The 20,558-nt window shown below is 38.5% G+C and overlaps 1 protein-coding gene across 1 annotated transcript; it reads right to left on the minus strand.

The window, feature by feature from the left end:
• Positions 1–2,958: 2,958 nt before the first annotated feature.
• Positions 2,959–20,484, minus strand: PLAA (phospholipase A2 activating protein). Its single transcript, XM_054054464.1, has 14 exons — positions 20,273–20,484; positions 18,245–18,438; positions 16,496–16,596; positions 16,293–16,413; positions 15,822–15,989; positions 14,655–14,790; positions 13,987–14,156; positions 12,943–13,100; positions 11,802–12,021; positions 10,704–10,772; positions 9,060–9,131; positions 8,131–8,232; positions 5,095–5,259; positions 2,959–3,678 (listed from the first exon to the last, which is right to left on the minus strand). Exons 1-14 carry the CDS (start codon positions 20,419–20,421, stop codon positions 3,113–3,115), a joined length of 2,391 nt encoding a protein of 796 aa, XP_053910439.1. The 5' UTR covers positions 20,422–20,484; the 3' UTR covers positions 2,959–3,112.
• Positions 20,485–20,558: the final 74 nt, after the last annotated feature.

The raw sequence follows: 20,558 nt of genomic DNA on the forward strand, positions 1-20,558 counted from the left end.
AGTGGAAGAATTTGTACTAAGAACCTCCTTTTCTCTGCACAGACATGCTACACTTTTCTTTTTTTATTCACCACACCATTCATCTTTCATGTTTGTTTTTTTTTTCCCCAGATTTAAAACAATTGCTTTCCAGTTTGATATATTCCATCTTACTTAGGATCTTCAAATAGGACTGGTGGTACTACTCCATTTATGTAGAGGTCCACTGAGCACAAGCTGTACAAAGATAGTGGCGATCAGAAGTGTTGTTGCTGTATCATAACAAGGAATAAAGCAGTATAGGTAAATGCAGTGGTTGACGTGTTTCAGAATATAGTAATGGATCAAATTTCACTAAGACAGCTTAACTAAATATTTTTAAACAAAAAATGTCATACAATTGGAACCAGCAGTTTGTAACATTTCCTAATGCATTTACAGTCTGCAGACTGAAGTTAGTCTATTTCTGTCTGCTTGAGATTAGGCCTAGATGACAGCAAGGTTCGTCATAACGATAATCATCACAGCAATCTTGTGATTCCTGTTTCCCAGATTATGCGACTAGTCTCCTTTTATCTTGGCAAGGACAGCAACTGGTGCTGACCTGTCAGTTTTGATTCCTCATTCGGTTCCCCAGTAAGGCATTTTATATTGTAAATTGTATATTGCTGAGTTCTGGTCCAAGTACTTCCACTTCATAAACACCAAGCAGGCCTAACAACAGAAGTTTAATGTGAAGTGCTTCTTCATGCTGTTTGCTGTTTTTTAAGAGCTTCAATTAAAACTTAGAAAAGGATGTCAGCAGAATTATATCATCTACTGAGAAGCTTTGAATTCTTAAGACACAATTTCTGCTCAAGGGACTCTTGAAGTCACTCAACTTTTACTATTCCCTTGATGAATCAAGTCAGGAACACTGAGCACACAGATCAGCTTATTTTTTCTTTTTCCGCATTACTTCTTTTATATGTTACCTCCATTGCCTCTGCTGCCATACATTTCTCTGTGGAGATAGGCCCTCCAGGACAATTCATGTGGGGATAGAATTCTCTGTTCCCTCAGACAATGCTAAATCACGAATAGTCAGGTATCTCAGTCTCCGTAGCAGCAACTGGCATTCTATCCAAATAGTTCTGGTCCACTTTGTGTATCTTGTCTAACATGTAGTATGGCCGTTCTCAAATGAAGGATTCTTAGCCATGCCCCATGATTTCCCTGCAAATTTAAGTGGATTTTGTAATGCCTTTTAATATACCATTTCTTGGAGTTGCCAGAGTATGTTTATTAATATAAACATTAATTTTTGGTCTGGGAAATTTATGACAATTTTCACGTAAAGAGGTAATCCGTAACAGAAATCCCACAACAACAAAACCAGAACGTTAGAGTATAGATTTCTTAAAATAGCACATGTACAATCACACTTAGAAAGCACAACATTAAAAAGCTAAAATTTCAATAACAATTGTATAGTAGGCAACCAAAATTCAACAGACCAGCACAATACTTCACAGATATATTTACTCAAGTAAACTTCTTAGTTGTCTTCCCAGAAAAGGGTTGATCAATGTTAAACACTGTAAATCCTGAATAATCTCTTGGACTGCCTTATGCATCAAATGAGAAAACCTGTCACTAAGGTATGATCAAGACTGTGAGGGTATGTATCTGGAATATGTATCTGGATATGTATCTGGAAATCCATCAGACATATAATAGCGCAAGTGTGCAACTAAGGATCTAAAAAACAAGGTTTGCTGGAAGTGATGTAGTAATTCAGACAGATCAGTGAGATGGAGCAAAAAAAGTTAAGAGTTCTTGGTAGCAAAACCCATCACATATGGCACAGATAAGGCAGGCAGATACTGTGATGAAGAGTTCATGTGCTAGAAAAGCTTGCCTTTTTTTCATGTTCTATTAGTCTAATGAAAAATTTAACTTGAACTTTGGCCATCTTGACTTCACCTTAATTCTAAAATGAAGTGTAGTATTTGCAGGAGTAGTAGGAAATAACACTCTCCATTGGAGCTAAACACATTAGATTTGCTGGAACAGCTATAAATCAAATTTTCTCTTTTCATAGTTACCAGTTATGTTGAAGCTACCTCACAAGACTTGATTTTACATTTGTATAGTTTAGAATAGAGTATTTCAGGTGGAAGGGGCCTACAATGATCATCCAGTCAGTTGCCTAACCACCCCAGAGCTGACCTAAAGTTAAATCATGTTATTAAGGGCATTATCCAAATGCCTCTTAAACACTGACATGCATGGGGCATTGACAGCCTTGCTAGGAAGACCGTTTCTGCTGCTTAGTCTGTTCCATGCACCTAAACTTCTCTCCCACTCCTCAAGAGGACCTTTTTTTAAAATCATCTAGTATTTCACAACATACTTCAGACACTTGCTATCAACTGGTGGAATGTTCCTGTCATTAGAAGTCATGTAAAAGCTTTGTAGAAGTTCAAGCCATTTTACAAGCTACAAGATACTTAACTTTATCGGTGAAGCAAAACATCTATTTGGCAATTAAAGATTATGCCCCTCAAAAAGTCACCAAGGTTCAAAACAGTAAGAGTCATGAACCAGGCAGGTTTCTAAAAGGAAGTGCAAAAAAAGCTGATGGAAAATTAGATAAATGCAGTTTCCTTAGCAGCATATGAGACCAAAGTTAATATTAATCAATGTTAACTAATAAGCTTGTGAAAAGCCCCATTGAACTTAACAGTTCTCAGGGTCACTTCTCTGCTGACAAAAAGCAGAGTCAATAAACAGCCTCATTGTGCCAAAAAGCAGAAATGTGGTTGGGATGTGTGTTGGAGTTGACAGTCACTGAATCAACTATTTCCTACATTTCCATCTAGGTGACCTATAAGACGGTTGGACTTCTTGGTGGTGTATTTTGATCTAAGCTACATCAGAAAGACTTCTTGCAAAGACCCTTTGCATTGCAGATTTTAGAAAACCAGTCAAATGACAAACAGTGTAAAAAGTTTTATTTGCTCTATCTTAAAAGAAATCAAGTTTAATTCATCCCCAGTATTTTCTCAGTTATAGTATGTCACAAAATGTGAAATAAAAGCATGGGTTTTTTTCTGCATATGCTGTGTCGCCCAAGTCCTAGTAAAAAGAATTATAGCAGATCAAGAACAAACCTACAGCATTCCTTTACTTTAGCTGGTTCTGATACAGAGGCATACTTTTTTATTTGAGAGTCAATTCCAAGAGATTTAGCTAACTGCACAGCATTTGTATCATCACTGATTAGCGTCCCAAGAGCCACAAGCAATCTAAAAACAGCTTCCAGATCTTGAACAACTTCCATAACTGTGCTGATTACTGATAAGCATTGAGCTTTGCCCTCAATGTTGTTGACTTTATGTAAACATACAGCATAGTTCAACGTCAGTGTGGCAAGCGCTATGTGGATGTTTTTATTATTGCCCGATTTCATTTCTATTGCTTGTGTCATTATTTCACCTCTCTGCTCCATAACAAGCTTCTGGCCTGCTGGGTTGACAAAACAATTGCAAAGAGTTCGAAGTGCCAACAGCTGGTTTGCTTGCTTTCCTTCAGGGTTCAGAAATTTAAGGAGAAGGATGATAAACTGCACGTGATCCTTTTCACTGCAGAAATTCTCATTCACAGTAGGATGCCTGATAGACAATCTAAGAATGTCTAGAGCTGGAAAAACAATATCTAAGAAACAAAATAAAAGAATAGTTTAATGTTAATATGCCATTATGTGCAAATGTGGTGGTGAGTTTCTATCAGATACAGACATTCTTAAATCCCTCGCTTTGGGAATGGACAATTAAGTTTCATGCAGGAAGAGATCCAGTTAAAGCACAAGTTGTTTGAAATTCATAAAGACAAGTATTGGCAAAATCATTCTATTAACACTCCAATTAAAAAAAAAACAAAGCTCCTTAATTTAGTGCTTTGCAAAAAATCTTTCCCAAAAGCTCTGATAATGCTAGAGGCAAGCACAAAATATGATAACTAATCAAAAAATGTCTCAAAGCTTCCCAGTGACGCAAGCAGCATTTCCCTTTGCCTTTGTCCCATACACCTTAGTGGAGTATAGCTACAAAGCTGCTTACTCAAAGAAAAATGAGAAATTTAGACTACCTTCAACTCTTGGACATAATTTGCAAAGAATAAAAAAAGATGCTCTCAATCTATGAGCTAGAAATCATTGTAAGGAAAGTGAACTTAAGGATTTGTTCAGTAGTTCTCCCCATTTTACCAAATTTCAAATATTGCTGGCTCCTAGAGTCTCCTATCAGTATCCCATGCTTATAACCACATCAAAGCTGAACCTGCTTATCTATTTATTGAGCAGTTTTTGCTGCAGATAGGCAGAATCTTCAGAATTAAGGCTTTCTACACTACAATGAGTCTGAATAGTACGAAAACATTAGCCATGATCAGCACCCAGTTGTACAAAAACCAGTTTGATTGGAGGATATAATATAATGACATGAATTTTTAATATTATATTCCTCCCATTAATAAATATTTACATGCAATTTCATGAAAGTTCATTTTAATTGCATATTCAGATATCTGTATATGCAATGTATTCATTTTTTCCAGAATGTGTAGTAAAAACCAAAATACTCTTCATAATCCATCAACACTAATGAAGGTAAATTATTGAATGAAATCACATCGCCTCAACTTGCATTCATTAGCGAAGTCATTCCTCTAATGCAGTTCTGATCATAAAACCTCGCTTCAGTAACTTCTCATTAAACAGGAGCTACCTGGAGCTCACACTTCCTTCCTCTTTTCCATACAAGCCTCACACCTCTTTCTTGAGGATGTTCCTGCTAATGAAATAACCATGACTGATGCTTATATCAGGCTTCTCTTTTATGTCTACTGTTGTGCCAACACCAACACCTGACAATCAATTCCTAATTTTGCAATTCGTGGTACTGCCCAAGCTAGTAATCAGTGCTATTAACATCAGTTTATCATTTTCTGGTTTCTGTGTGGGTTATAAACTCTGTGGGACAGGCTCTATGCAAGAGCCAACATAATGCGACCATCTGTTCACAGTTAAGTCTTGATGAGGCAATGGTACAAAAAATAATTGCAAATGTCTACCTTCGGGCCAGTTAACAGCTCTCCATAAAGTCTGAATTTGGTTTGCTGTAGGTGTTTCTGCAGAGGTGTTGCAAGTTGCCAACAGTAACTTTTCTAGGATTATCAAATCATCTTCAGTAAGCTTATGTTCTTCAGTTGCATTGCCATTAAGTTCCTTTAATTTGCCTGTAGGACGAAGAGAAGAGGCACAGCTTTCCAACGCTGGAACTTCACAAATCTAGACCTTTAATGAAATGCTACGAAAGTACTTTACAAACAAGTTCTAACCTTCCCCAAACGATTACAACAGTTGTATTTTCAAAAATTACTTTTCCCAGTTTCATCATCTTTCTAATTTTAGGTTTTTAATCATCACAGTTATTGCTGCTATTAAGTCCTCTCCAATACTGCCACACAGATTCAGAATGTGCATCTTAGCCTACATGCAAGTGAAAATATAGCAGAGAATCACAAGACCACTAATTTTTCTGTTATTAGGTAGTAAAAACATAAATTGTATATTCTTAGTGTGACCACAGCTTTTGTGGTTTTATTATTTAGATGCCATAAGTAAACTTATGATATTCAAATTTCAATATAACTTAAAAATCATAGTATTGGAAGAATTATTTTAATGTACAGCATTTTGCTTAAAATACATCTACAGTTGAGCACCTACCAATCATGGCTCTTCCAGAGTTAAGGGCCACATTAATAAGCACACAGTGAGAGAGCATTACATTAGTACACCCTTATGGATTTTATGTTATACACAAAAATCAACTGTAGGCCTTATGAAGAAATCCATACAGATACCAAATCTGTCCCAGTCTAGCCAAAATATTTACAAGTGTACCTGACCATGAACTGTTACAAAACTGCAGGAAACTCAGTAAACCTAGTTTTCAGAATGTAAGCTTCAAAAAAACAAACCACCTTTTAAGCCTGTGGCTAGTACAGTTATTCTTCAAGAATACTGGGAAAAAAAATAAACTGATGCAGCGTGTTTCAAAGACTAAATAAAAGCCTCTGCTTTGCTATAACATAGCAGAATGAAAATCAGTCTTGCCATTCTCCCTCTTAGTACGTTCTGGACAAAATTTTACCATAAATTCTGTGCAAAACTAAAAGGAGGCTAAATCTATTTATTAGCAATCATCTCCAGAAGGAAAAACATAAATGTGAGTTTGTGAATCCCTTATCTTCTCACTGAAATACCGGAGCGCGAGAAAATTCAGGGAAACAGGATTGTAAAGCAATGAAGCTGACTAAGGATTGTGACTGATGTATCTAAACAGAAAATGACATCTGCATAATACGTAGAAGAGCAATATTGCAGAAGGAAGCCCCCAGAGAGTTCCAGAGAGACTTTTGAGAGGCTTGGGGAGTGGGTCCATGGAAAATTCATGACGTTCAAAAAGACCAAGTGCAATGTCCTGCAACAGTGTCAAGGCAATCCTCCATATCAGTACAGGCTAGGCAATGAATCACTGAGACCAGTGATCTCCTGCAGAGAAGGAGCTGGGGATACTGGTGGATTAAAAACTGGATGTGAGCCAGCAACATGCATTTGCAACCCAGAAAGCTGACTGTATCCTGGGCTGCATAAAAAGAAGTGTAACCAGCAGGCTGAGTGAGACGATTCTGGGATTCCACTCCCACAAGACCGTACCTAAATGTGCTGCATGCAGTTCTGGGGGCTTCAGATTAACAAAGACTAAGACCTGCTAGAGACAGTCCAGAGGAGGGCCACAAAAATGATCTGAGGGATAGAACACCTCCTCCTATAAGGAAAGGCTGAGAGAGTAGGGTTGTTCAGCCTGGAGAAGAGAAGGCTCCAGGGAGACCCTGTTGCAGCCTTTCAGTCCTCATAAGGGCCTCATAAAAAGATGGAGGGAGACTTTTTACCAGGGCCTGTAGTAATACGACAAGGAGTGATAGTTTTAAACTTAAAGAAACACTGGAAAAGGTTGCCCAGAAAAGCTGTTGACACTCCATCTCCAGAAGTGTTTGAGGTCAAACTGGATGGGGCTTTCAGCAAGCTGACGTAGTGGAAGGTATCCCTGCTCATGGCAGGGGGCTTGGACTAGATCTTCCAACACAAACCACTCTTGATTCCATGACTGTAAGGCCAGGAGCTTGTCCTCTTCAAGAAGCTGGATAAGGATGAAGGTACACTTTTTCTAAAAAACAGAATCACTTGTTTGAAGTTTCCTTGTCAGACCATCTACCCAACAACATTTTCAACCTCTTTATATAAAAGAGAGGGAAGGAAGCAAGAGAATTTTAATTTGGAGATCTTCAAGGCAGGCACATTGTAAATAGAAACTAGTTTTACAAAACCCATAGATTTACTACGGCATTTCACGGAAACACACTGAAATAAACTGGTGACGAATAGGGTAGAGATTCTGTTGAACATTTACAGAAAATATAGAAGCAATAGTAGAACAGCAATTAAATAGGGGAAAAGAGAGAGAAAATCAAGCCACTAATAATTTAGCAAAAATGGGGATAATTACTCAACATTGTACAGTTTTCTTCTTCTGTTATGCAGTGTTCTGCTTAAATACAAAAGTGGCGATTACAACCTGTGAAACTGCAGAATGCTTTACTTTGAAACTTCATAAAGCCCACTGAATAGCTAACTGGTGAACTGTAACTTACATGAATAAAATCAGAAAGGGGTGGGACTAGATGACCGTTAAGGTCCCTTACAAGCCAAACAATTCTATGATTCTATACCCAGCAGCTAGGTCAAAACAAGACCAGTATTCAAATGTACCAGCCTGATAAAAAAAGACACTGAACAGCAGATAAGCCGAGGGGAAAACAACTGGAAATGCTGTATTAGGTAAGAGTTCCTCTGAAACTTACTCATACTTCTAAGCCTTCAAATGCATGCACTGTTAAAGTGATGAATGCAATCTTAAAAGGTCAAAACCAAGAAACAGTAGGAAAGCTGCTGGAGATCACTTAGCATCTTGAAAAGATAAAAAAGTGACGTTACTTCAGACAGGTGAAAATTAAAACTATTCTTGAAATTAAAATACCAACCCAATATCTGTGTAGGATTGGCCTGGTCAAACGTGACAGCATCCTTCTTTGGAAAATAAAAATTTTCAACTTTTGTTGCAGCTGATTGGTAGGCACCCATTCCTACATAAAGGAAACACAAAAAGTTCACCAATGTACCAAAGTGTCTGATGTAGAACAATATCCTACCAATAGGTCTCTCCTTCTGGACATTATTCAGAAAATATATCTAAAAAAATGAATTAATTATGCAAATAGCCATCATTCCTTACATTATTTTTAAATTCAAGGGTTGAAGCTTAAAGCAATACTTTCACAGTTTTCCCCCCCGACATAAAAAAATTACTATACAAGTGTACATTATTAACATGATTTCTGAATTACATGAACTGAACACATTCTCATTCATAGGAATGTGTTGTTAAGACATAAGAATGGCAAGGGTAATTTTACAACAAAGATCTCCACTGCCCCTGAAAGCTTTTGATTATTTTCATAACAAACAGGTGAAGTTTTTGCATATTGGAAGATGTGCAGATATGACCAAGTTATGTCACATGCATCAGTAGCCAAAAATCTCTTTATAAAAAGAGAAATGAAAAGTTTTAATCTATGGCCTATAATGATTTCCTAGAATCACAGGTGAATTAGGGGTTGATACCATGTAATTGCTGTTAAGAACATGTATCTTTAATGAACAACATGACCAGCTGACAACCAAAAATCCTTTCAAACACAGATTAATATCATATTTTAAAGCTCCTGTGCAGGATTCCTATTTGCAAGGAATGCTTTGTTAGCCCTATTTTCTGAATAATTTCCGGAATATAAGAAGCTTCATTCAGGTCATTATTTTTAATTATAACATTTTATCAATATAGAATCCACGTAGGAGGAAAACAGAAATAACATATCGGGAACAGTTTTCATTGGCATGCATCACCTCCTACCTGTATATGGATCAACCCCACTCCCTGGAGTTAATGCATTTGTTACTGAACCAGGAACGTAGCGACCAGCACCTAAACAGAGACAGAGGCTTTCTAAACACCACCACTGGCAAAGACATCACACATATACCTGTATTTATTTACTAGTTTGAAAAAATCACTAAAAAAGGTGTTGTTTTGCACTACAGGAATTAAGAAGTAGTCCTGAACACCTCCTGAAATTTAAGGATTAAATCTGTGTACGTGTGAGAGTGTGGTGCTGATGGTGACCCATCAAGCTAAGTGACCCATAGCTGGGAGACATTCTGGCATGATCTCTGGCACCTACTGGTGCAAGGGCCCTCAGCGCAGCAGAAGCCTTGTCCAGAACAAGCTTAAGGAAGAGGGCAGAGCAGCACAGGCCTTGCCACTCTGTGTGCCTGAGGCCAGTAGTGGCCTCTCCTGTGGGACGTGGACTCCATTTATGGTACCGAGACCTCAGATGAAGCAACTGCAGGGTCTCTGCATCTGCAAAGACCACAGTCTGAGCCACAAAAAGCAAGGGAGGAGACACAGCTAGAAACCACAGTAGAATAGGAACAGAGAAAGACAGTCAAACAAGGGAAGCCTGAAGTCTGTGCCTTTTGGCAACAGTGGGAAAGCTGCTGTAGATGTGCAACAGCAGAACAGGGAGTGTCCCAAAACTGCTGAGGTGAAACACCCAACAGGGGGTACATCAAAGCCAGCTGAGATTGCACCTCACATCTGCTAAAGGGGAAAGGCAAGCAGCAGTGATGGGAGGCTTCCTCCTGCAGGGGTTGGAAGCATCCATCTACTGACCCGATACCTTGGGAGGTTTGTGCCTGCTGGGGACCAGGATGCTGCAGAGAGACAACCAAGGCTTGCCTAGCCTTCAGACTATATCCCTGCTACTCTTCCACATGGGCAAAAATGATACTGCCAAGAAGTCCTGCAGAGTATTAAGAATGATTAGAGACCTCTATGGGCAAGGATGAAGTGCCCAGGTAGTTATCTCTTCGCGGGTAGCAAAGCAAATTGTTTGAGTAGGAAAGAGCTCATCACATGATTTGTCAGCTCGCTGCATGACTGGTTCTGCAGGCAGGACTTTGGCACTGGTGACTACAGGACCCTCTGACAAGTAAGGGCTACTGGTCAGGTATGGAATAAGTCTGGCAAAGCAGGGTGGGAACGACTTTGCAAACAGTCTAAACAGTGAGGTCTTTAAACTAGTGATGCTAGGGAAGGTAAGAACCTAAAATTTAGGGTGGAAGGTACCAATAAAGGTCATGTGATAAGAAGAAGGGAATAATATTGTAGAAGAGAAAACTACTTCTATGAATATACCCATTCTTGTGATGGCCATATGTATGAGAATTCAACAAAACATAAGGTTTAAGACCTTACTCCTCTGCTGTAGAGGACTGTTACGTGAGGCAGATGAACAGCAGAGGGCTCTCCTCTACTAAACGAATCTGCACATGCTTTGACAGTGGTGGGAGCCCACCTCTTCAGTCTGTCCCTCACTACTGCCCTGAATGGAGATCTGCAAGGAACAGTGCTCTGGAGCCGAACACTGAATGCAGCTGAACATGCTAAAATGCACATCTTAAATGCTAGCAAGACAGACGATGAAGTTTACATCACCTGTAAATGGATCTGCTGCAGGTATTGTACTTGATCCAGACGAAGAGCCTGGAACATAACGTCCAGCACCTAGTGAAACAGTTAAGACAAGCAATGACTACTATGCACAGCTTGAGGTTATTGAAATGTCAATGCTTTTCAGTCAGCAGCAACTGAAAAATAATGCCAAATATCAACTACATCTTAATGTTTACTGTGGTGTTAGAAGAAATCTGATCATATCCACACAAAAGTCACCTGATGCTAAACAAATTATTCCTAACAACCTGAGGGTCAGAAATTTCTTTTCTGAGGCACAAACATTAAAAGTTTGGATGCAGTCAAATCAGAAGTATAAGTTCAGATGACTGCATCTCTGAGTTATATCTGAATTTGATTAGCCTGTACACTTACTTCTAGTTTGTTACAAGAAAAGATTTAATTATTTTAATGACACTTTATTTCTAACTTCATCTTTGTGAAACCTGAGAAGTGAAATGAGAGTGGTTTACTTTGATAAGGAGACTATAATTAACATGATTCAGCTTATGAGTAGTCAACTTCTTGTAGCACCATTTCCTGCCTGAAAAATGGTCATTTATGTATTTCACCCGGTTTCACTTCATTCTCCAGCTAAATTTTTCTTAAATAGGATGAAAACTCAAGTTTTCTTCCACTGGAAAAAGACCAGACTGAAAAATACAACTGGCTTAAAACTTTGTTGAAGATTTGTTCCAACAAACACATCCCAATTTTGTCAAGTCTTCATACTTCTGTGGTTAGATCGGTCTTTGCTTTTGCCCTCAATCATTTAAAGACTCAAGAGTCCTGTACAAGAAGTGCAGGAGCTACGACACTGAAATCTGCCTGAGCAGACGGTGAGGTGGATTGAAAACTGACTGATCAGCCAGGCCCAGAGGGTGGTGACAAGTGGCACAACATCTAGTTGGAGGCCAGTCACTGTTGGTATACCCCAAGAGTCAGTACTGGGTCCAGTCCTGTTCAACATCTTCATTAATGATCTGGAGGATGGGTCAGAATGCACCTGCAGTGAGGTTGCTGGTGACACAAATCTGGGAAGAATGACTGTTGTCATCATCTAAGTTTAATTTTTTTTACCTGTAAACGGATCTGAAAATTGAGTGCTCGTACTCAACAATGTTTGCCCCTTAGTGTTGTCTATAATAAACTTGGCCACCTGATCCAGAAACATAGGATTTAGATCATTCTTTTGCAGGAAGTTGTATGCAGTCAGCCATGGATCATCAGTGATGTTATATGGCAGTTTGTAGGAAGGCCCACTTTCGTTTACATCAATAGTGAAAACATAGTCATACTCCTTTAAGCAGAATAGAAATAAAAACAAATTAGAAGTTTATCAGCATCTTTTACATAAGGATGTATCAAATGCAGGCTACTGATGGTCGAGAGCTAAGCCTAAAAACTTTAGTAGTGCTACTTGCAGATTTTTGATTAGTACTGTCCTACACAGGCTGCAAGTAAAAAATACTTAAACTATACCCTGTGTTTTCCAGAATGCCATCCCTCAGCAAGAGCAGTCTAAAACATATCATGATAACGTGTGGGCAGATATATTGCAAAATAATACATGCACCTGATAAGTCTCATGGACAGCTCTGGCTACATGCAAAGCTATAATGCCTCAAAAAAACTTCAGTCTTAAAATTAAGCACACTTCTAGTACTATAAAACAACAAAATCCTAAGATATCTTTAAACTATGTGAGAGAGAAAACTAGTATCTCAAAGCATTCCTTCTGCGGTGGCACCAGCCCAAGACTTTCCTGCATATATTTCATAAAGGAAACATTTTGCAGCTTATCAGCCTTTAAATTCAAAAGTTACTATATAAAAGGGGTACAGAAAAATCTGGTACCTAATATTTGATGTACAACTCATATTATAAATTGTACCGTTTTCCTTAGGAAAGGAAGTTAAAAATAACTTTTCAAGGTATTAGCAATAAATACTAGAAATATTTCCCTACTAATAGTTTACCTTTCTCCAAAGCAATTTGTCTGCATTGGCTTGCTCATTTCGCAAAATGTTCTTCAAAAGTAATAAAGCAAGCACCACTCATTTATGCTTCTACTCTGAGTTTTAATAGATCAAAGAAAACAACCAATACAGTTTTCTAAACTCTATTTTATCTAAGTAAAGGCTGGAATGAACTTTTTACAGGAAATTAAGTATTTTACTTGAGAAAGAATAATTGAAGACCAGTTGAAGTCTGCGTATACCTTTCCTTCAAATAAAACCTTTCCAGATGTTTGTTGTGTGGCTCCAGAAGAACCAACGACATCTCCAATCTTTATCCACCTTCCTTCACCAACACTCCACTGATATGCTTCTACTTTGCCATTATCTTTAATAAGCCGCGTCTGTCCATCTCTTGTTCCTGTAGACAGTAATTAAAAAGTTGAACAAATTCAAGAATATGATTTACTTTAGGAGAGAAAATGTCTTCAAATAGTTTAAAGATAAAACGATAGCTCACCAACATTTAAAGTCAAGGCACAGTAGGTAACTAGATACTACATGTTGCCACAAGAATAGCAGAAATCTTAACAGCATTTTACAATTACAGTAACTGCCAACAGACTAAGTTGCAAAAGCAATCCATCAAGCACATATTTCAAGTTTCCCATTTTCCCAGGGAGATGATAATCAAGAAAGGTGACATTCTTCCATGGTCTAACAAGAAGAGAAGCTTCAGACAACTGTAAGAATTATGCCACTTGCTGATCAGAGTCAAGGGCTGAGGACACCGCATATTTTGCCCTGGGGAAAAAAAGTATTTGTCTATCTAAGAGTAATCTTAACTTCCACTGTATTCTCAGTAATCTCCCAAGTACCTGGACAGTGCAAACCTAAAGCTAAAGTGGAAAATTTGCATCTATTCCTCTTTTAGGAAAAAAATTCCCCATTCAGTAGTCCTTTGGCAAATTACTTAACTGTTTCATATACTATTGGCACAGCAAGCTTAACAGATCCAGACTGTCTCGAGCATGCTGCAGCATCCTGAATTCCACCTTCTTCTAAATTATCTCATAAGAGAAACATTTTTTCTCACTTTAGTCTACAAAAAAAAAATACATATTTAAAGTAGAGCCTTGCCTCCAAAAAAAAATCAATGAAAGGATAGTAGAGCAAAATTAAGCCATTTCCTTCAGCCACTCTACTGAAAGTGATCAAAGCCTTCATTCTGTAAACCATGAAAGTTGCAATATCTCAGAAACAAGATTTGGAGGCATCTCTAACATGTCAAAAGTACAATAACTTACCAGGGTCCTTAAGATGTTCTCTTCCAGGAAGGTCATCAACATTAATATCTCCTAGGTCACCAGTTTTAGGATCAATGGATGCTTGGGAGAGCTCATTTTCAAAAGCCTGAATCTCTTCAGCACTTGCTGTACGTTCCAAAGACTCTGTAAATACTCTTATAATTCCATCACTGAATGGAGGGAAAACATTCAAACAGAAATGTTATTTAAAATATCAAAATGAATACATGCATTCTAATGGTGACTTCTATGTCATGAGAAGTCACCACAACTTCTAACAAAATTCCCAATTATTTTCTCAAAGGAATTCATATTCATGCTAAAAACACCCAGAGACGGACTCAAGCAGTTAGCCTTATCTGTAGTATAAATTTAAAATCAAGGTAGGCTATGCAAATCAAAAGAGTTATTTATACAGTACCTGTAAGTCCATTCTTAGCCTATTCGTGCTTTATCACTTTCACAAAGAACTCGCTCTACCTATGCAATTCACATAACAGTAGAATGGCTTTTGGATAAAGTAATTTTGGATAAATGTAAACATAGCATATTTTGACAGTTGTATTTTTAAATATAAGTGAAACTGATCTAAAAAGTGATGCTTGCAATTTCATCAGGGGTTCACAGATTTATATCTAAAAATACACTGAAGAGTAAAGCCTGGATACCTTGCACCAACTACGATGTCACCATTGTCTAACAGACAGCAGCACCAAACAGACTGAGCTGGGAGTCTGATTGTTTGAGCACATTCCCCTTGTTTCCAGATTCGAAGAGATCTATCCTCTCCAGTGGTTACAAAATCTGAAAAGAAAAAACACACCAAAATTTTGAGGTATATTTTCAGTGTACTGTGATACTAAATGTCATTCTGTAACTGAGTATCTGAAAACAGTAACAGTAAAAGAACCTTTCTACAGTTTAGTACTTCTCTCAATTGCAAGAAGAGAGCTAAAAGAAAGCTGCCACATAGTTGTCTTACCAAGAAAAATAAAGTGCATAAATTGTACACTAAACAGCCAGACAGGGAATGAAATCATGATTAAGACAAACAAAAGATTCCTTTCTCCTTTCAGGAGTTCAAACAAAGAACTTTGAATGATTTATTAACTATTGCTCTTTTACCTTCCACTGTACTTGCATAGCTTCATATTTATTTTCAATTCAAATTTTCTGCATGGTTTAGCTTGCTTTTCCAGGAAGCAACATAAAGCATTCTCAAAAGTCTCTAAGTTCCTCAATGAGGGATTTTAAGGCATAAGAGATTTGCAGCATATGCACCCACTAGCATACATGCACTTTACCTCTTACATGTGAGTGTCCCATACACCACACAAAGGCCAATGACTTCGAATTTCTTCTGCAACCGTCTGTAACATTAGTTCTGAACCTCTAAACTTTTATCACTGAGAACATAGTTACACCCCACACACAGAATTCTTAATCTAATCTATTTATAATGTGCTTTGAAAACTTTCTGTGGAAGTATCTAAATTTATATTATCTAAACCGGTAAATTACCATTTTCATACTCTGTAACAGTGCTGGAATACAGGACGCAACCTAGGTGATAGTCTTGCCTGATGCTTTGTCAAAGTTTCACTGTTTCACTGAAGCCTTCCAATTAGGTCTTTCACCTCATCTATTGCCAGAACAATTCTCCTGGAGATATGATTTGGAGTCCAACACAATTTTTGTTTAATTATTTATGCTACAGAAAGAAGTCAATGAAATACAACCATAGTTCTTTGTGACACCTCTACAGTACTCTAAAATTCTACCTTGTAATTTCATTTTGGAAGCATGTTGGTCAACAGTCACAAAAATAATCTTACCTTTAGAGTGAGGGAAGACGGAGATGCTGTATATATAATTTGTGTGTCCATAATACACCTGCAGACACTCGCCAGAGATTTGCCATCTTCGAACACTAGCATCATTAGCACAGGAAAGGAATTCCATTTCACTGAGAATAGCTAAACCTCTCACACAATCTTCGTGTCCTTCATAAAAGAAAGGAAAACTTTCAATGCAGCTTTTCTTCCCATTAGCAGCAGTGAACCATTTTTATTTAGCTCTCATCTAAATCCTGGAAGACAAGCTTTATTATGGGAGCAGTCTGAAAAAGCAGATCATTGCTCATTATTCTCTGGGGAAAAAAATCTAATTCTTTTAAAAGTTATGTGACTTCTGGGCATACAACTTGAAAGACTTCAGACACCTTACCTATTTGTTCCATTTATCTACAGTTTTGTGGGTGTTCAATTTTTTCTATTTTTAAAAGAACACAAACTTGATGAAATTACCAGTAAATGTTCTTTCACATCTGCCTGCCTTCCACAGTTTGATAGTTTTATCAGCTGAACCAGTCAACATTAATCCCTGTTCAGGCAGTATTTTCACTGCCCATATTGCAGCTGTGTGACCCTGCAAAAAAAACAACACTGTTAGACTTGCCAGAATAAAGTTCAAAAGACCTATTTCATATTTATACAGAGAAACTTCATACCTGTAATGTCATCATACATCTATCATTCAACCAGACCTTGGCTGTTGTGTCCCATGATCCACTTAATAGTGTGCCAAATTTTCCAGATGAGAGGCTACAAACTGGAATGAACATACAATTCAGCAATTAGAAGTTTCCCGATTTGCCACCAATCTCATGCCAGCAATTTAAAGAGACATATTTAACTAGATTAACCTTGTATCAGTAGCATACTTAGTATTGAGGAGTTTGGGGAAGAATTAAATAGAACTGTTGTAGCACTGCAACCTAGAAATGAGCTGCTTAAAAATCTCACTTTCAACTACAAAATTTCATAACTTTTTTCCATTCACATTTTAAAGTTTCTCTTAGTACCATATCTCTTCTTAGACTACAATACGTTGACAAACAGGTTAAATAACTAATCAAGACACAGAACCTATGCAAAGATTTAGTTTTAAGACTACAGAGAAAGCCAAGATTTATCAACATGTATTAATTTATATTCTCAAGAAACAACACTAAATTAAAAAAAAAAAATTACTTCGCTCATCTTCCTGGAAGGCAAAATTCTGCTACAAAAAAATGGTGGTGACATTTAAAGATTTAGCAAAAAGATAATCTCCAAATGCTGCAGTAATACACAGGTATAAAACTGAACAAAAAAGCTGCTAATAAGTTTACAAAAAGAGCTAACTAATAAACAAAGCATACCTGTCCATATAATCATTCTAAAAGGTAAGTACAACCTTAGCTTTATTGCTTCTACAACTTCACAGTGTGAACTGGACAGTATCCTACCCCTGTCACTTGTCATGTCTTGCTTTTTTTTCACTTTAAAACACATTTTATCAGCAATGTAATTTTACATTTTTAAATGTTTTACATTACTGTAAAAATTGATACAAATACTTTTTTGTAGGGGAATCTACAACTTGCCTAGAACACATAAACCCTGTTTACACCTCTGGAGGGAGTATGTCACATGTTTTAATTACTAGTCAATCCCAAGGTTCTCCCAGGGTTCTAATAAAGTGCACAGGTTGTTCCATTCTTCCTTACACAGTGAGATTATTTTCCTTCTTTCTCAGAGAAAGCCAAAAGGCTTATAATAATAAAAGAAAAAAATGGTGTCACTTAGCAGTCCAGGGTATTTTCAAATGAGTTTCCACAACCATTCTTTAACAGTTTAACAGTTAAAGCCCTGAAACCTCCAAGACTTGACTGTTCAAAGGTCTATTAAATAGACCTAGATCAGCTCACGCAAAGAAACTTAGTATACTAATACGAAAATAGCTGAATATTTTATTGTATACCTCAAGAAAAACAATACAAAGCTGCTTTAATATGTCACATGTTGCAGTGATCTGACTAAAGAGAGGTAAAATTTCTGCAGGGACCCTTTAGTCTTCACTATGTATTTAAAGCATCAATTAATACTAGATCCCCATCTAGGTAACAAAATGGGCAGTGAAAGTTTATTTAGGGAGCTTGCTTTTTATACTTTTGTCAACTAAGACATAAAAATTAAGCTTAATACATGGAGAACTAAACAAAAAGCTCAAGAACTCTGTGTAAACTGGGAAGTCCTTGCAATGAAGACATTGCATGAACTGAGATTATTAAACCCTATTTGCAGAGCACAGAATTAAAAGTTTGCTATGTTAAATGCCCAAGAAATAAGAGTTTAATAATTTCTACCTAACTTCCTCTCGAATAAATCCCATTAACTTTTATGCAACAAACTCCAAAAAAGAAGGGACTACATACCTGTGTTCTTATGACCCTTAAGGACGTAAAGAGGAGCTGTGTTGTCAACTGTGAAAATGCAAATATTATGATCATTGCCACCAGTTGCAATCAGCCCACGAGGATAGAGGTCACTTGGAGGTATGATGCACACACAAGATACAAAATTTGAGTGGCCACTCATACAGTGCATTTCAGTAAAACCCCTGTTAAGACTAAACATACGTGATAATCAGTTTGAAGTCATGACAGAAACAATACTTATCTCAGGCACTGAATGACAACACGTTTTAGGCTCTAGTCTTGAATTAATAACCATGCTTCCATTGTGCTGAATAAATACTATGGATGATGCAGAAAGAATGAAAAATTTCAGAGAAAAATTATATCACAGCATTCCCAGTAAGCAATACTTAGAGGCTGCTGCTTATTTTTCAGTAATGATAGGCCTAGGAGAGCTTAGCTTTGGTTTCCTTACTCATTGGCAAACACTACACCCAATTTGATCAGAAGGAGTTGCAGTTTCCCTTTGAGAAAACTTTTGCTAGCTGAAAATTCAACTATGTACCCCAATACACCCTGCAGTAACAAAGCATGGAAGTTAAGCAAGTTTACTGCCTCCCAAATCTACTCATAGACTCTCAGTTAGTAGCACTGTATAGGTTTGACAGTTAAATAGATTATAATTGATTCAAGCAGCACGCTTTATTTCTTCATCACGATCCAGCCTCAACAGCTATAGCACAAACCGGAAAAAGCTACTTAATCCCGCACAATAAATGTGTGGGTTGTGGTGATGTGTGTCTGATTAGGTTTCTTCTCAATTTCTGAGTTTGTTTCCCCTCCAAAAAAACCCCATAACGTATCATATCATATTGTCATCCTTTAAACTGAACAGGTAGGGAAATCAAGACAGTCTTCTAATTTCTAAAACATCTTCTTTGCTGAAAGGTACAAAGCACAAATGAAGGCAACATATCTTCTGCAAAATTTAAATAACAAAAATAATGCAAAGCAGTTTGCTTACCCACAGAACCCTGCCTACTGTAATCCCAGGGTCTTCAAAACAGAGACAAAATGATTCTTACCAGAACTACGACTCTGCAGTAGTTACTCCTATCTTCCTTACACAGGTCTCCAAGCCTATGGGTTACAATAAGTTCCTTTCCTACAACAAATTTCTAAGCAATTTCACATGTTCCTCGCCTTCTGATAAGAGATCTAACAAGACACGCTTAATGAGATTAACCCTCCTGCCCCTCAACTGCAGAGCCAGAGAGATCAACTCAAACACACGTTAAACGTTCCCGCAAATTTGCCTATTATCGGTTTCACTGGAAGGCAGTGTAAAGAGCACCCATGCCAAGCAACTTCAGAGTAGCACCCTACATCTCCACTACCATTCACATCGCCTAGTGCTACCTCTTCTGATCACGATATGCTGAAATATTTGCTGAGTGAATTCAACAAGGAAAAAAACAATAAGAGACAACCCTGTAGAACATGAATAGCAGGAATAAAATGTTAGGTCGCCCCCCTCCCGCTTTGTTTTTCAGTCTTCCGTGTAGTTTTTGGTTTATATTCCATTCTATGTCTCCACCACAAGGGCGAGAAAATATTTTCTTTTTTTAAAAAAAGTCAAAACACACTTCCTTACTACCAAAACCGCAGCATTGTTACATAGCTGGATCGCTTTGGTACTGAGCAGCAAGAGGTAGAGACAACATGAACAACACCAGGGCAAACGATGCTCAGGTTTACAGGCAGCGTTAGCGTCTTCCGAGCACTCTGAAGACACCCAACACGCTGAGCGAACACCGGTTTCGCCAATGCGCGCCTCAGACATTGGGAACTCGCCCGAGCGCTTCTAGAGAGCGGATTCCCGCCGCCACGCACCAACTCGTCACCATCCCAGGTCCCGCGGGAAGAAAAGGACGCGGGCGATGGCCACGAGCAGGGTCCCGGCGGCGGCACCTCCGCGCCCACCCTTCCGCCCCGGCCCGCCCAATGAAGACGGCCCCGCCGATAGGGCCGCGGCCCAGCGCTCACCTATCAGGAGCCCAGAGACGCGCAGTCCGGTCCCGGGAGACGGAGATGAAACCGCCCTCGGGGAAGAGGCCTCGGGTCAGACCCCGCACATCCTGCCCGTGCCCCAGCAGCGAGCAGCGAAGCCGGTATGCGCCGCCCTCGCCCGCCATGGCGGGAGCACGCCTCCGCGCCCTGACACAGCAGCCGCCCCGCGCCGGAAACCGCCGCGGGCCACGCCGGAAGAGGCGTCACTGTGCGACCTGGCGTGGGGAGAAGGGGGAGCGGGATGAGATGACGGGACTACATC

The sequence above is a fragment of the Cuculus canorus genome, chromosome Z (assembly GCF_017976375.1).
Source record: "Cuculus canorus isolate bCucCan1 chromosome Z, bCucCan1.pri, whole genome shotgun sequence".
Taxonomy (NCBI): Eukaryota; Metazoa; Chordata; class Aves; order Cuculiformes; family Cuculidae; genus Cuculus; species Cuculus canorus.

Excerpts from the sequence above, each read along its gene's own strand:
- PLAA (XM_054054464.1), bottom strand. The coding sequence starts at position 20,421 with ATGGCGGGCGAGGGCGGCGCATACCGGCTTCGCTGCTCGCTGCTGGGG. Across the intron at positions 16,597-18,244 it reads TAAGGGTCATAAGAACACAG|TTTGTAGCCTCTCATCTGGA; the intron begins GTATGTAGTCCC and ends TGTTCATTCCAG. Across the intron at positions 15,990-16,292 it reads ATGTGAAAGAACATTTACTG|GACACGAAGATTGTGTGAGA; the intron begins GTAATTTCATCA and ends TCTTTTATGAAG.